Source organism: Acinonyx jubatus, chromosome E4 (assembly GCF_027475565.1).
Source record: "Acinonyx jubatus isolate Ajub_Pintada_27869175 chromosome E4, VMU_Ajub_asm_v1.0, whole genome shotgun sequence".
Taxonomy (NCBI): domain Eukaryota; kingdom Metazoa; phylum Chordata; class Mammalia; order Carnivora; family Felidae; genus Acinonyx; species Acinonyx jubatus.
Window position 1 is genome coordinate 28,082,653 of NC_069395.1, and position 14,521 is coordinate 28,097,173.

The 14,521-nt window shown below is 56.1% G+C and overlaps 1 protein-coding gene across 1 annotated transcript; it reads left to right on the plus strand.

Moving 5' to 3' along the window:
- The first annotated feature begins 1,088 nt into the window (after positions 1 to 1,088).
- Positions 1,089 to 14,435, plus strand: PTPN7 (protein tyrosine phosphatase non-receptor type 7). The gene is made up of 12 exons (XM_053209151.1): positions 1,089 to 1,197; positions 1,428 to 1,570; positions 3,342 to 3,369; positions 4,027 to 4,183; positions 4,720 to 4,903; positions 5,205 to 5,286; positions 6,996 to 7,072; positions 8,280 to 8,417; positions 8,797 to 8,907; positions 9,623 to 9,780; positions 11,659 to 11,772; positions 12,674 to 14,435. The coding sequence occupies exons 1-12, from the start codon at positions 1,089 to 1,091 to the stop codon at positions 12,765 to 12,767; spliced, it is 1,395 nt and encodes a 464-aa protein (XP_053065126.1). The 3' UTR covers positions 12,768 to 14,435.
- Positions 14,436 to 14,521: the final 86 nt, after the last annotated feature.

A 14,521-nucleotide genomic window follows, 5' to 3' on the forward strand; every position in this document is an offset into this window, starting at 1 on the left:
CACGGTGGTAGAAGCGGGCCTAGGCTGGCCCAGGATTTGGGGGTGGGGGTCGGGGAGGACATATGATCCTAAGGCTTCTCCAGAGAAGAATGAAGAGGTGTAGGGAGGGGAGCAAGACCTGTGGAAAGTGCAGGACCCAGGAGTCCTGGCCCCCAGCAGCAGACCCCATACCCAAGAGCCTCCCTTCTGGAATTTGGAGTTTTACAGGGTGGCAGCCTTTGCCTCTGGGGCTGGCAGCGGCCTGGCCTGCTCCCTAGGTGCCTCCAAGAAACCAGAACTTCTGAGAATTCCAGATACAGCTGCCCCTGCAAGGGGCTTCTGACCCCGAAAGCAGCGAGTCGTGGCTGGCAGCGCTGGGACTGGGGGATGGCAAGAGGAGGAGGGCAGTGTGCCCGGGCAGCTCTGTCCCTGCAAGCTAGCTGGACAAAGCCGGGGTCTGTGGGAGAGGAAACACAGACCCCCCCCCACCAGACACCACTCCCCTGGCCCCCTGCCCTGGCCAGCTTCTCCAGCTCACAGCCCGGCACCACTGGACAGATCAGAGAGGTGCTAGGCCCATCCCCCTGGGCAGGGAGGACCCTCATGTGGAGACTGAGCCTCAGGGAGGTTCAGTAACGCACCCAAGGTCACACAGCTAATGGGCCACGGTTAAGATTGCACACGGGTCTTTCTGGTTTTCAACTATTGCTATACTTTTTTTTTTGGAGTCAAGGGTGGCTGGAAGCTAAATCCCAACTCTGGAAGGCAAATCAGTGGCTGGAGTGATGAAGGTTTCAGAGCTGTCTGGGCCACTCCACCCCAGGGACGGGGAAGGTTCTGGGGGTAGAGTCACTCCCAGAGAACTCCAGGCTTTTCCCCATTCCAGCAGCCTGGCCAGTCTGGAGAGGAGGCCCTGTAGGGTCTCTGGGACCATCTGAGGCTTATGGGTGGTGCCCTCACCCCTCCTGGGCTCTAGCCCCACACCTCCATGCGTATCCTGGCATTTCTAAACAGAGGGCAAGAGGGGTGAGGCAGGAGGCAAAGAGTGACTATTCCCTCACCCCCAAACACACCCAAAGGGAACTGAGAGATCCTCAGGGTCTTGCCTAATGCCGTTACCCCCACCCCCACCACCAACCACCCCTCCCATCTCCTGGCCCCCAGCCTCCTTGCTCTTCACCCAAGAGCTCAGCTTCCAGCTCCTCAAACTGCTGCCGGGTGAGCCTTGGGAGGGTAGGGGGTGTGCCTGAGGCCAATGGGGCTCAGACCCCGGAGACCTGGTGGGAACCTGGAGGCACTGGCGGACGAGTGGGGGGAAGGCTCTGCCTGCTTCCTCCTCCCCACCCCTGTGGTATCCTAGCTTCCTGTTCCTGATAACAATCGACAGCTTGGCCCAGTGGGGGTGGCCCTCTTTCTAATCCCCTCCTGCCCCCTTCTTTGATCCCCAGGGCCCCACTGCCCATTAGTGGAGATCCCGGTGGGCTTAGGGGAACAGCTGGAGCAGAGGCCAGCCTCGGGTCGCTTTCCACAGGTTGACCAGGGATTCCCAGGCTCTCCTGTGCTCCCCCCAGCACACCACACCCTGTTCTGGGTACCACAGCCAACTACTACTCCAGCTCTGATCAGCCTCCTTTCGGGGAAACCACTCCCCAGAGTAAAGAAGGGTCCAGGACCAGCTGGCCCTGGAGGGTCTCCGAAGAGAGCCAGTTCCTGGTCCCCACTTCCAGGAGAAAAGACAGGCGCTGGGAGGCCTCCAGAGCTCCAGAGGGTTATCCCAACCCTCCTCCCCCTTAGGCCAGCAGCAGGCCAGCACCCTCCCCACCGCCCCTCCAGTGTGCCCACCCCCTGTGTCTATTGTAAATCATTCCTTTTCTGCTGTCACCGTTTGACAGCTGAATCAGTAGTGGGAGGAAGAGAGAGGACGAGGATTGTGCGTGTTGGGGCTGGGAAAGGAAGGGTGTTTGGAATGTTACAAGGGAGAAGAAGCCGCAGCGAGCATGAACCAGCTGGGCTGCTGGCCAGAAAGGGGCCTGCCGAGGCAAGGCGGGGGGTGGGGGGTGGGGGATGGGGGGTGGGCAGTGGAATCTTGGACGTGGGGGCCACTTCCTAGGCCCCAGGCATCCAGATGCCCCAGAGGCGAAGAAGACGTGGGAGTCCCCCCGTGTGAGGGCCAGAGACTGTCCACTATCTGTAAGTCTTCTCAATAGATGTTAGGATTTGGGGACGAGGCCTGGAGGGCTTGCACGCAGGGGGAAAGCCCCCCAGACTCTTCTTCAAGCAGCCTCTGCCATCTACTTCCGGGCCGGCTGGTCCATCTCAAACCAGAGGCAGCTGAGAGCTGGGGTGTGGCTCAGGTCCCGAAGCTGACCCTTCTGGTCTGGCCTGGGTCTTTGTGGAGCAAAGATTCCTGCTTCCTTTCTCCCCCACCCCACTCCAAGTCCGCACCCACCTCTGCTCTGAGAAGGCGTAACCTGTGCCTGACCGTGAACTCCCAAGGCTTGAGGGGGCAAGGGCTTCCAGGACTAGGGCTCTGAGGCCAAAGCAGAGGAGTAGAAATCACTGTGTGGACAGGGCCAGCTTGAACAGGAACAATGAGGCGTTCCATGTGGGACAGCTGAGCTCTGCCCAGTAAGCAGGCAGAGGCTGAATGTGACAAAGACCCAGAGGACCTGGTCTATCCCCAGGGAGCAGGGCCTTAGACCCATGGCAAAAGTGCTGGCACACAGCCAGCCCACACCCAAAGGGGCACAGGCAAGAGCCACCCGACCCCTGGCGGTGGCTGCAGGCGCGGGAGGGCAGCGTGCAGCTGGGGTGTGCGTGGGTGGCAACAAGGAGGGGCAGAGGGAGGAAGCTGGCTTCCTGAAGCCTCCTCAGCCCTCAAAGACCAACCAACAGACAGACAGACAGCTGGCAAGAGGCAGCCTGGGGGACACAGCTGCTTCAGTAAGTACCTGAAAGGGGGGAGGAGGGGTCCCTGTGGTCCTGGGGTGGTGTGAACCCTGGGGAGACGGGAGGGCATCTCCACGGAGGGTGTGAGTAACGTCGCATTGGGTGCTATAGTGCCTGGCTGGCGAATGGGTGCTGACCCAGCTGATAGCCCCGAGGTGGGGGGGTGGGGGCAGGGGAGCCGCAGGGGGCTGCAAGGAGAGCAGAGGCCGATGAACCCCTTTCTGCTTCGGGACAGCCTCTATCATCCACATCTGCACGGGGCCCACTCTGTCCCCTCACCTCTGTCCCTGCGGGCTTAGCAACTCTAACACCGCCCCCGCTCCTCAGAAGCTGTGACCTGGCTCTGGAAGATAGGGACTGTCCCCCAAGAGGAGATGGCCCCACCACCTCCATGCCCCCTCTTGTGCCCCCAGCTGTCGCCTCACCATGCTCAAGGGCTTGGTGAGGCCATTTCCTGTGACAGTTACAGAGGCGGGAGATGGGGGGATGGGCAGAGGAGGAAGGAAACACACCCCCACCACCACCCCTAGCCTACCTCCCTGGACAGAGACCCCAGAAGCCAGAATGAACTCGGAAGCTGCCAGCGGTTAGGACAGGGTCTACAAGGGTCCCCAACTGGCTCCAACGCGTCGAGAGGCCTTAAACCTTTCATTTCAGAGAAGGCCTAGACTAGAGGTGGTTTCTGTGAGCCTTCTCTCTCCCTTCTACACAGAACAAAATTGTTTGTGTTTCCTCCCTTGCCTTCTTTCACTTGGGTCCCAGCTTAGAGCCCCTTGTACTCTTGCTTTGAGCGGCCTCTCTTCCCCTCTCTCCTTCCTTCTGGAGGCTTTCCTGCCCTCCCCCACAGTCTCTACCCCTTGTTGGGCCCCTACTCCAATCTCAGACTGCCCACCACCCTGGGTCCCCCCCCTAGAGATCCTGGCCTTCCCGCAGTGAAAATGACATTGCTGCTCAGAGAACAGAAGACACCTCAGTAAAAACAGAGGTACCAGAAAACAGGCAGCTGGCCAGGACTTGGGAGCCTTCTCCTGGCCAGTCAGACAGGCCAGAGGGCAACAGCTGAGGGCTCCTGTCTTTCAGGTGAACCTCATGGCTGAGTAAGCCTCCCCTGGGCCCAGCACCCCACCCAGCATGGTCCAGGACCGTGGTGGGGGTGCTCCAGAGCACGGCTGCCGACCTGGTCTTTGGGGGCAGCCATGACCCAGCCTCCACCCACCAAAGCACCAGCCAAGAAGCATGTGCGACTGCAGGAGAGGTGAGATCTTTCCCGGGAGTGGAGGCGGGGGGGGGGCTTCCCAGCTCTGAGACTGTGCCCATTCCTTCCATCTGCCTCTCCAGCTCTGACAGCTGAGTCCAGAGGGCCCTCAGCTGTTGACTCCAATCTGGAAAAGGAAACCACATGTGTTCATTTGCATGTCCTTTGCATGTCCTTTACATGTCTGGGGCATAAAGTGTCACGTCAACCTCGTGCCTGTTTCCCAAACCCCAAGATGGGCTGAGTAGCCAGCCCCTGGAGCAGGGCTTTCTTGGGTCTGGATGTAGGTCTGACCTTTGGAGGCCAGGGAGGAATGGGCAGGGGTGGGCAGGTGGAGAGAACAGTTGGGTTCAAGGCTGCCCCGATCTGACAAAAGAAGGGCAATGTAGCAGGGTCCTGAACCTGGAGCCCACTGGGCCTGTGGGTCAAGGGGGAAACAAGGAGCAGCCTCCTCAGGCGTGCCCTATAATAATAATAATGGTTAGAGCAGCGATGTTCTTGGGCACTCACTAGGCACTGGTTGTCCGTGCCTGCAGGCGAGGCTCCAATGTGGCTCTGATGCTGGATGTGCGGTCCCTGGGAGCTGTAGAGCCCATTTGCTCAGTGAACACACCCCGGGAGGTCACCCTACACTTTCTGCGCACAGCTGGACACCCCCTCACCCGCTGGGCCCTGCAGCACCAGCCACCCAGCCCCAAGCAGCTGGAAGAAGAATTCCTGGTAAGAACTTGGGGTCTCCTCAGAGTCCATCCGCCCTTCTGAATCAGAGACAGCCAGCCGGCACCATACTATCTTGGATACTGCAGGATGCCTCCTCTTTGGGACCTCAGGAAAGAGAACCCTAGGATCAGGGGAGAAAACTGCCCCATGCTCCCTCTTCTGCCCTCCACCCCATCCAGACCTACTGAAGCCAGGAGAGAAGAGCAAGGGCCCAGCTCTACTAGATAAGGGGGGGAAGGGGGCAAAGGAGGCTGGGAAGATGTATCGGCTATATTCACTCATTTCCTCCCTCTACCAGAAGATCCCCTCAAACTTTGTCAACTCTGAAGACCTGGATATTCCTGGCCACGCCTCCAAGGACCGATATAAGACCATCTTGCCAAGTAAGAAGTGCGGCGGGCTTCAAGGGAGGTGATGCTGTCCCTGGGGCTGGACAGGTTCAGGAGTCGACACACAGCCTCAGCCAGGCAAGAGCTCCCTCACATAGAGCATTTTCTTTCAGCAGAGAAACACCAATACCATCCCCGGGCTGGGCAGGGATCATAACCACAGTGAGAATACAGCAACTCATATTTGCAGGTGCTTCCCGTGGGCCAGGCGGTGCTGGGAGATGCTGATGTTAACTCATTTCTCAAAACGACCCCAGGGAGTAGATTTGGAATCACAGAAAAGTTGCCTCGGGCATAACTTGCCCGAGGTCACAGCTTCTTTCTCCTCTTCCTCCACTGTGGGAAATGCCCAGCAGAGGTCTGCAGTGGCAAAGGCACCATCAGGATGGCTCCCAGAGAGAGGGCTTCGAGCAAGTCAAATGCAGGGACTCTGCAAGAGAGCAGTGAGAGAGTTTGGAGACGGGAGTCCTGGGGCTGTAAGGGGTTGACCCTGCAAGCTCAAAGGGTCCAGGGATCAGCACCTCCTGCTTTGCAGAGGCAAGCAGGAGACCCTCAGAGACTCTCCCCCTCCCCCCACTCAGAGAAGCTTTGTTTGGCCCACCCACCTCCAGCAACTCCTTGTCTGGAGGCCTTAGCTCACCACTCCCGGCTCCTGCGGTGACAGCCATTTGCCTGCAGGGGTGGGTCAGCACTCATCGAATGTGGGGGGGGGGGGGAGGAGGGAGCGGCCCTTGTTCTTGATCTAAGTCTAACCAGCCTCCCCCCACTGCCCATCCCCCCCTCACCCCCCTCACTCCCCAACACTCCCCCCCCGCGCCCCCCCTCCCGGCCAGGAGGGAAGTCTCCCTTGCAAGTCTCTGTCCAGAACCAAGCCAGCACTGGCAAAGCTCGTCTCCTTTCCTTACAAGCTAACTTCTTCAGATTCCAGCTTGGATTGGATCTCCCCACTTCGAGGGAGAGGCTGGCACGCCCAGTGGCAGAATGAAACCCGACTTTTGGTCCCACGTCACCACTGCGGGATTTGGGGCTAGTCGCTCATCCAAATCTCATATTCACCATCAGAAAGAAACTCTTCCTGGGGCGCCTGGGTGGCTCAGTTCGTTGAGCGTCTGACTCTTGATTTCAGCTCAGGTCATGATCCCAGGGTCGTGGGATGGAGCCTAGTGTTGGGCTCAGCACTGAGCATGGAACCTGCTTAAGATTCTCTCTCTCTCTCTCTCTCTCTCTCTCTCTCTCTCTCTCTCTCTCTCTGTCTCCCTCTGCCCCTCTCCCCGCCTCACGCTTTCTCTCTCTCTAAAATAAATTTAGAAAGGAAAAAAACTTTTCCTCTGTGACCCCTCTTTTTCCTCCCTTGCCTTATTGGTACAATTGTGCTCTATCCTCTTCCTGACTTCAAGACTAGAATATTTCAGTAACTGCCCATTAGGGTCTCTGCGGCCCCATTCCCTTTCCTCAATCGTCCTGCACAGCACCACGCAGTTAGCCTTCCCCAGTTATTCCTTTGAACATGTCACTCTACTGCTCAGAAACATTCTGTGGCTCCTTAATGTCTGCACATAAAGTAATTTAGGGGGTCTCTGACCACCTGCAATACACGGGGTACTGTGATATGCACAGGAACTCACCTCTTCCTGACCCTATTGGGAGTGCGCCTTAGTTGGTCCCCTTTTGACCTCTGACCTCTGCTGATTTTAACTTCCTAGATCCCCAGAGCCGTGTCTGTCTAGGCCGGGCACAGAGCCAAGAAGACGGAGACTACATCAATGCCAACTACATCCGAGTGAGTGGCCTAGCTGGGGCTGCCGCGCAGGGAATGGGGGTGGGGTCGGGGGGTGCGCTGTGTTTGAGGACATCCCCAGAGAATATCGTCCAGCTGTGGGTTCCTGCTCCAAATCACTACTGCCATGCCCCTCCCCCCCCCAAGATGGGACAGACACCGAAGAGGCCCCAAGACACCAGCCGAGAAAACAGAGCAGATGTTAGGCTAAAAAGAAGAAACCACCCAGTCTCCTTAACGCGTGTTATCACATCATCCCTGCCAACCCTTTACACATGGAGGAAGTTGCCCTGTTGAACTCACTCCCTCGTAGCCCCAGGGCTCCTGGCTCTTAGGTCTGCATGGAAGGTGCTAGCACAAATAGGAATGCTCCCCTGCCTCCCTTTTCTCTCTCTCTCCCCTTAACTGCCTCCCAAAACAGCCCCTCCTTTGAGGAAATGGTTTAACATCAAACTATAGGAACCAGGGAGGCAAGGCGGCCTCTCTACCCCAGCTTCCCACCTCTACTGGTCCGAAGTAGATGTAAAAGTGGCGCCCTCTAGTGGCTCCAAGTGGCTAGGACAGAGGTCAAAGGTGCCAGGAGGTTGAAAGCTGTTAGCCCCGGACTCTGCAAACCTCCTATTTGCTGGCAGAAATTTAGTGAACAGTGGTCTGTCTGGCTTTCATCATCTTGAGGAGCTGAGATTCCGACCGGGAGAGAAAAGGGCTAGCAAGAATGTGCCACGTCTTGCTACTAAATATACATAAAAGTAATAGTAAATGTGAAACATTCACTCAACCAGTGTTGAACACTGTTTTCTTATTTTGTGCTAGTAGAAAGCAATAGGGGAGGAAGGGAACAAACATTTCCAAAGGACCTGATAGCGCTAGACCCTCAATATGATTTGTTGAATGTGATTTGTGCTACATTCTTGCAAGATAGCTATTGTGCCCAATTTACAGATGAGAAAGCTGAGGCTTAACGGAGGCTAGGTAACCTGCTTGTGGTGGCAGAGCTAGTAAGCAGCAGAACAGAGATTTGAACCCACGTGTTCCTCCCTCCAGAGCCTGTGTCCTTTCCACCACGTGCCTTCCAGTGTGTGCACGGGTATGTCCGGGTGTGCATGTTCAGTGTCTTCAGCCTGACCCCAGGACCCCTGGAGTCCAGGATTTCCCTGGGGCTCTACTCTCACTGCTTCCTACCCTTCCTTTTACGCATCCATCTCCCCAGGGCTACGACGGGCAGGAGAAGGTCTACATTGCGACCCAGGGCCCCATGCCCAACACCGTATCAGACTTCTGGGAGATGGTGTGGCAGGAAGAAGTGTCACTCATTGTCATGCTCACTCAGCTCCGAGAAGGCAAGGAGGTAGGAGGTGGAGTCACATTCCTTAGTGAACCCAGAAAAGCCTACTTCTTACCCCACAACACATGCCCCGACTCAGGGCAGCTTGGGACTAGGGCCTCTCCTGGAAGCTGACAATACCTATAGCCAGGCCCAGCCTGAACTTCCCAGAAAAGTTTCTGAGGTATACACCATCGGGGCTCTCCACAACCAGAATGGGGGGTGGGGTAAGCACTTCACCTGCAGGAGAGCCCAGCCCCTGGGTACTGACCCAGGCAGCGCGGAGCCCCTCCGATGGGGGAGGGAAAGGGGGAGGGGACCCCACTTCCTTCTCTGCTGTCCTGGCCCCCGCTCCAGCTGATAGACACTTCCCCCTTCTGACTCCCAGCTCCCTCCTTCCTAGAAATGTGTCCACTACTGGCCCACAGAAGAGGAAACCTATGGACCCTTCCGGATCCGCATCCAAGGCACAAAAGAATGTCCAGAATACACCGTGCGGCAGCTCACCATCCAGGTACAGGGAGGTCAGGCTATCTCCAGCATCGCTGAAACTCAGGCCCGACCTTTACTGGGATCCAAGGGTTTATTCATCGAAACCTTCTTGAACGCACATCTAGAAGAAGAGCTTGAGGCAAAGAGCAAGAGAACGTGGGTACCGCCCTAGTCTAACAGGGCAGAGCCAACTAGCCAAGCAGAAACCACCAGGAAGGCCCATCTGCCCATCCGTGCTGAATGGCCCAGGAGAGGAGAGGAGGGGTCCCAGAGTCATGCTGAAGGAACCACCGGAAGTCCAGGCAGATGTATAATGACACATGTGAAGTGCTTTAAAATGCCTTCTATTATCATATAGCATTTTATACTTTTCAAGGCATTTCTTTCCCAACTCTTTATCCTCCAAGCATCCTGAGAAGCAAACCAATAAGATATCACGGTCTCCTTCTTCTAAGTAAATGAGGTTAAGGGACTTGCCCAAAGTCATATGCTAGTTAGAAGCACAGCCAGGACTTGAACTTGGGTCTTCCCCCGCTCCCTGGACAGCATTCCCTCCAGCATTTCAGAGGAGGGAATGGTGGGGTATGATGAGCAGGAGAAGGGCTGACCTGGCCTGCTCGGGGTCTGTGACTGTCCCAGGGGGGAATTCTAGCCCTTGCCCTCCTCTGGTGCCAGAGAAGAAGGCTGCCAGTGCCCCCTACCCTGACCTTGGTTCTCATGCCTTGTTCCTATGCCAGCACCAGGAGGAGTGCCGGGTAGTGAAACATGTCCTCTTCTCTGCCTGGCCTGATCACCAGACCCCAGAATCGGCTGGGCCTCTGCTGCGCCTGGTGGCCGAGGTGGAGGAAAGCCCAGAGACAGCTGCCAACACTGGGCCCATCGTAGTCCACTGCAGGTATGTGGCCCCGCCCTCCCCAGCAGCCTATGAGCAGGTGCCCCTTTCCCTGCCATTGGATCTCTCCTTGGAAGGGGTCTAAGAAGGACAGCACCAGGCAGGCCCAAGTCTTACCTTGGATGGGAATCTCTAGGTCATTCAGCAAGTGCTCTGTTCTGATTCTCTCCTTCATGCAGAACCTGGCCATCTGGGCTGGACATTCAGGTACAAGCCGGAGAGGGGACAGAACATCAGAAAGCTTCCCAGTCTTCTGGGGAGGGAGATAAACATGGTCCCCGGTGTTGAGAAATTCATTTATTTTTTAAATTTAATGTTTTACTTTTGAGAGAGAGGGACAGACAGTGTGAGCAGGGGAGGGGCAGAGAGAGGGAGACACAGAATCTGAAGCAGGCTCCAGGCTCTGAGCCGTCAGCACAGAGCCCAATGCGGGGCTAGAACTCACAAACCGTGAGATCATGGCCTGAGCTGAAGTCAGACGCTTAATTGACTGAGCCACCCGGGTGCTCCGAGAAACTCATTTATTCAACAACTATTGATTGAGAACGAGTTACTGTCAGGCACAGTGTTAGATGCTGAGGAGACAGCTCAGTTTCTGCCCGGCTGGGTTTATAGTCTGGTGGGAAAGACAGCAGATCAAATGATTAAGCACAGCACAGTGGGAGGTGTAGGGGAGCACAGAACCAAGTCGCCCATCCCAGACTGGCCAGAGAAGGTTTTCCAGGAGAAAGGACATCAAACTAAGCTAAAATCTGAAGGGTGAATTCATCAAGTGAAGAGTGGAAAGAGGAAGCGTTCCAGGCAGATGGAACAGCATGTGCAAAGGCTCCGAGATGAATTTTTTTTTTTTTTTATGAGAGAGAGGGAGAGCACAAGCAAGGGAGAGGAGCAGAGGGAGAGGAGCTTCACACTCAGCAAGGGGGCCCTACATGGGGTTCGATCCCATGCCCTTGGATCATGACCTGAGCTGAAATCAGGAGTCTGATGCTCAGCCGGCTAAGACACCCAGGCACCCCCTGAGATGAAATTTGTAAATGGACATTGCTGGGAGCAGAGTTAGAAGATGGGGGCTTGGAGGTCATGTGGGGGAAGGGAAGGAGAGTGATGAGAGAGCAGTCTGGAAGGCCAGATCACAAGGGGCCTCATAAGACTAGCTAAGTGCCATTTCAAAGGAATGCTTTGGCTACAGAGTAAGAATCCGATTGGGGTGGGGTGGAGTGGGGTGGGGTGGGGGGTACCACGGGGGACAAGCTTATGATAAGGTAACCATTTGGGGGTACATACCTGAATAGAACATACTAGCACAAGTATAGACAGAGGGGGCCCATGAGCCTCTTCCCCACAGGGCGCACCTGGACATAAGTGTTGGGAGGTCGTGAGTGGCTTCTATCAGGGCTTCAGATAAGAAGCTTTCCCAAAGACGGGGAGTCCTTGAAAAGGTTTTGGAACAAAGGGCAAGACACAGCAGCATGGAGGGGACAGCTGTGGGAGGGACCCGAGGTGGGAGAAGGGGGCTGAGTGTCAGCAGCTGTGGAGATGGTGTCCTGGTCAGACAAGCAGGGCTCAAGGGCTCAACAAGGCCAAAGGCAACGCGGACAGTTGGAAACCACTGCCTGCCGCTAAGCAGAAGAGAGCTCCTCGAAATGTCCACGGGGGCTGGAGGGTGACCTGGGATAGGTTTATGGTGAGGCTGGACGAAATGCAAACTGCCCCAGTGCCAGCTCTAACCTGTGAAGGTGTTGCTACCTTCCTCCGCCCTCATGTCCCCACCCCCAAAATTGGGGGCCCTAAGTCCCTACGGCTTTCTCTGTAGTTTGAGGCCTGGCCCCCACGTTCTCTGGTCTCCTGTGACCTCCCTGTCCCCTCCCTGGCTGTACCCAGTGCAGGGATTGGCCGGACTGGCTGCTTCATCGCCACCCGAATTGGCTGTCAACAGCTGAAGGCCCGAGGGGAAGTGGACATTCTGGGTATCGTGTGCCAACTGCGGCTGGACAGGTGGGTCTATGAACGTAAACAGGACTAATGACGTGAAGGAGAGGCATCAGTGCTTCCTGGGCACCAGGGCACTTAGAGGCTCATCACCATCAAGCACTTCCTTCCAGAAAGGAAAGGGCCCATTGCTTAAAGAGCGGTTTCCTTGTGCAGCTAACACCCAGGAAAGAATCTCTATCTAAAATTTTACCTTGGCGGCCTAGAATTAAATATGCCACTCTGCGGATATCTGAGCCTTGTATCTTTTTTGGTTGTTGGTTGTGGTTTTCCAAATCCCCTGCTCAGGGAAAGGTGGAAGGATAGGGTGTGGTTGGTCCTAGACACCAGGCGAGCACAGATACTGCACAGAAGCCCTCTGCATCTGGAGACCGGGAACCGCGGTGCCAATTCTGAGTTGCATCTCACTGAGCCATCACTGTATTTCTCTGGGCCCCCGTTTCTTTATCTAGAGAGAAACGACGCTCCTTCCCCAGGAGCCGCGTTAAGGAATGAGTTAATGCATAGGGAACATGTTTTTCAAAGATGAGAACCTACTGTACAAATATACAGAATTATTATTTTTACTTTTAAGACAGGGAGGAAGAAACCTTGAGGCTCAGGAATATTCCTGGCCTGGCCTGAGGAATCAGGGGCCTGGCGCTGCCCCAGGAGCCGATGGGTCAGACAGGAAAAAGTTCTCCTCCTGGGCACAGCTAGCAATGGGGCCCAGCCCTGAGTAAGGGGCAGGGGAGGGGGGGGCTTCGCTCGTGGGGAAGGTCTGAGGGGCAGAAAAAGGAGGAGAAAGCCCAAAGGATGAACATATGTGAAGGGGTCGACAGGTTCTTTGGGAGACTCTCCCTGCAGAACTATGGGATGCTTGACTCGCCCCTCCTGTGCTCATGGTCTCTGCATATTCTGCTTGCAGGGGCGGGATGATCCAGACCACAGAGCAATACCAGTTCCTGCACCACACCCTGGCCCTGTATGCAGCCCAGCTACCGGAGGAGCCTTGCCCCTGACCGCTGGTACCTCCACCAGCCCACGTGCCAGATCCCCCCACGCCTGGGCAGGTGGTTCTGGGGAAAGTGGGCCTTGTGATCTGAGGGATCCCCTGGGCGGGCATGGGGAAGGGGTGCTTCCTCAGCGGGCACATGCGGTCACAGGAAGTTGCATCGGCAAGAACGGGGACCAGACTCCAGGTCTTTACCACCGGCCACTCTTCTGCTTCCTCCAGTAGCCCCAAGTGGACACTTGGGGGAACCTCCCGTGTCTCTCTGAACTTCGAGCTAGGAACTGGCATTTATGAGACAGCCGAGAAAGGACCAGTGTCCCAGTCTTGTCTAAAGTGTTCCGTGAGCTTCATCTCTCCGTCTACGACATGGGCATTAAGTGCTTTGCTGCCATAGGGAAAAGTAATCAGAGAAGCTCCCAGAAGCCGCTCCAGCTGTATCCCCTTCCTGGGCCTGGCAAGAGAGTGATCCCAAGATCATCTTCCACCTGGGCCCTGCCCAAGAACTGGCCAGATGCGGGAGCTGGGAAAAGTCTGGTCCTGACCGTGGCCAAGTTCTCAACCTCCCGGCAGTGACTTTCCGCTTCCTCACCCCACATCTGTGAGGGTTGGATACCCCCCAAAGACAACAAGGACACAGACTACCCCTGTGCCCACACCTGTGTCCTGGGATCAGGCTACAGAGGTGACCAGGCCAGTCATTTGAGACTTTTGGAAGAGGGAACGTGTGGCAACCCCTCAGAGGCCCAGAGGGCTGCCCCTGCCTCCATAATTGCCAGCCACTCACCCCAGCTACTCCCGAGAGAGGCCCAGCATCTTCCGTCTTCCTTTCATGACCTCAGAAGGTACCCTGGGTAACAGGAGGTATAAAAGAACGAACGGTGAGGAAGAAACAAGGAGCAAGAAACAAGAAACTCCTGCGCCCTGCCCCCATCCACCCCTGCATTTGCAGAGTACAGCTGGAGAGCCTGGCTGTTTCCATGAACTATCTGGGTGAAGCACCGCACGCAGACCAGGGGCCTCAGCCTGGGACCGCAGAGTTGGGATCCTCATAGCCTCTCCCAGAGAACTAACTCCTTTCATCATCTCGGCACCAATACAATTTCCAGGGCACCCAAGATCTATCTCAGGGCTCACCTACACTCCCCAGGAAGGCATCCAGATCCTTCGTCCTTGAATCCAAAATGAGCTGCCTGTGGGAATGAAGAAAGGCACCATCTCTCCGGGCACTCAGCCCCTGGGGTCTGCCTTGACTGATGCCAGCTCTCTGTGGAACCCCCCAAGGAGCTGGATCCTGGCGAGCAGCTGGGCCTCCTTATTCACGACATCGCTTCTGAAGCACGTGCAACGTTGAAACTGAGGTTAATTTTCTTAACACTTCCGCTTGGTCTCACAATGGAATTCTTCCTTCCTTACAGCCCCAGGAATGGCTCACCTGCTCCTAACCCCTTTGGGAGGCACTCGCAGCCTATGCCTGTGAAGGAGGGCACAGAGCTCTCAAGTGCCTGATCCTGCCCTGCGCTCAGACCCAACCGGGAGGGAAGCAGGTGCGTGGCCATAGACCCACAGGCTCCCCACCCTATAACTGTGGCCCCAACCCCATTCTAGAACTTAGAGAGTATAAGCTCTGGAAAAGGAACCAAGTGGGAGAATAAAAACCTTTTGGATGACTGATTCATTCCTTCTTTCCATCTTTTTCTCAGGCCTCTTTATGGCAAGAGAGTAAGACCCCAGAGACCCAGGAATAGGCTGCCGATCCTTATC

Bases quoted from the DNA above. Each gene is read 5' to 3' on its own strand.
- PTPN7 (XM_053209151.1), top strand. From the start codon at position 1,089: ATGCCGTTACCCCCACCCCCACCACCAACCACCCCTCCCATCTCCTGG. The intron at 1,198-1,427 runs GTGAGCCTTGGG...TTTGATCCCCAG, and splicing joins GCTCCTCAAACTGCTGCCGG to GGCCCCACTGCCCATTAGTG. The intron at 1,571-3,341 runs GTACCACAGCCA...TTGTGCCCCCAG, and splicing joins CACACCACACCCTGTTCTGG to CTGTCGCCTCACCATGCTCA.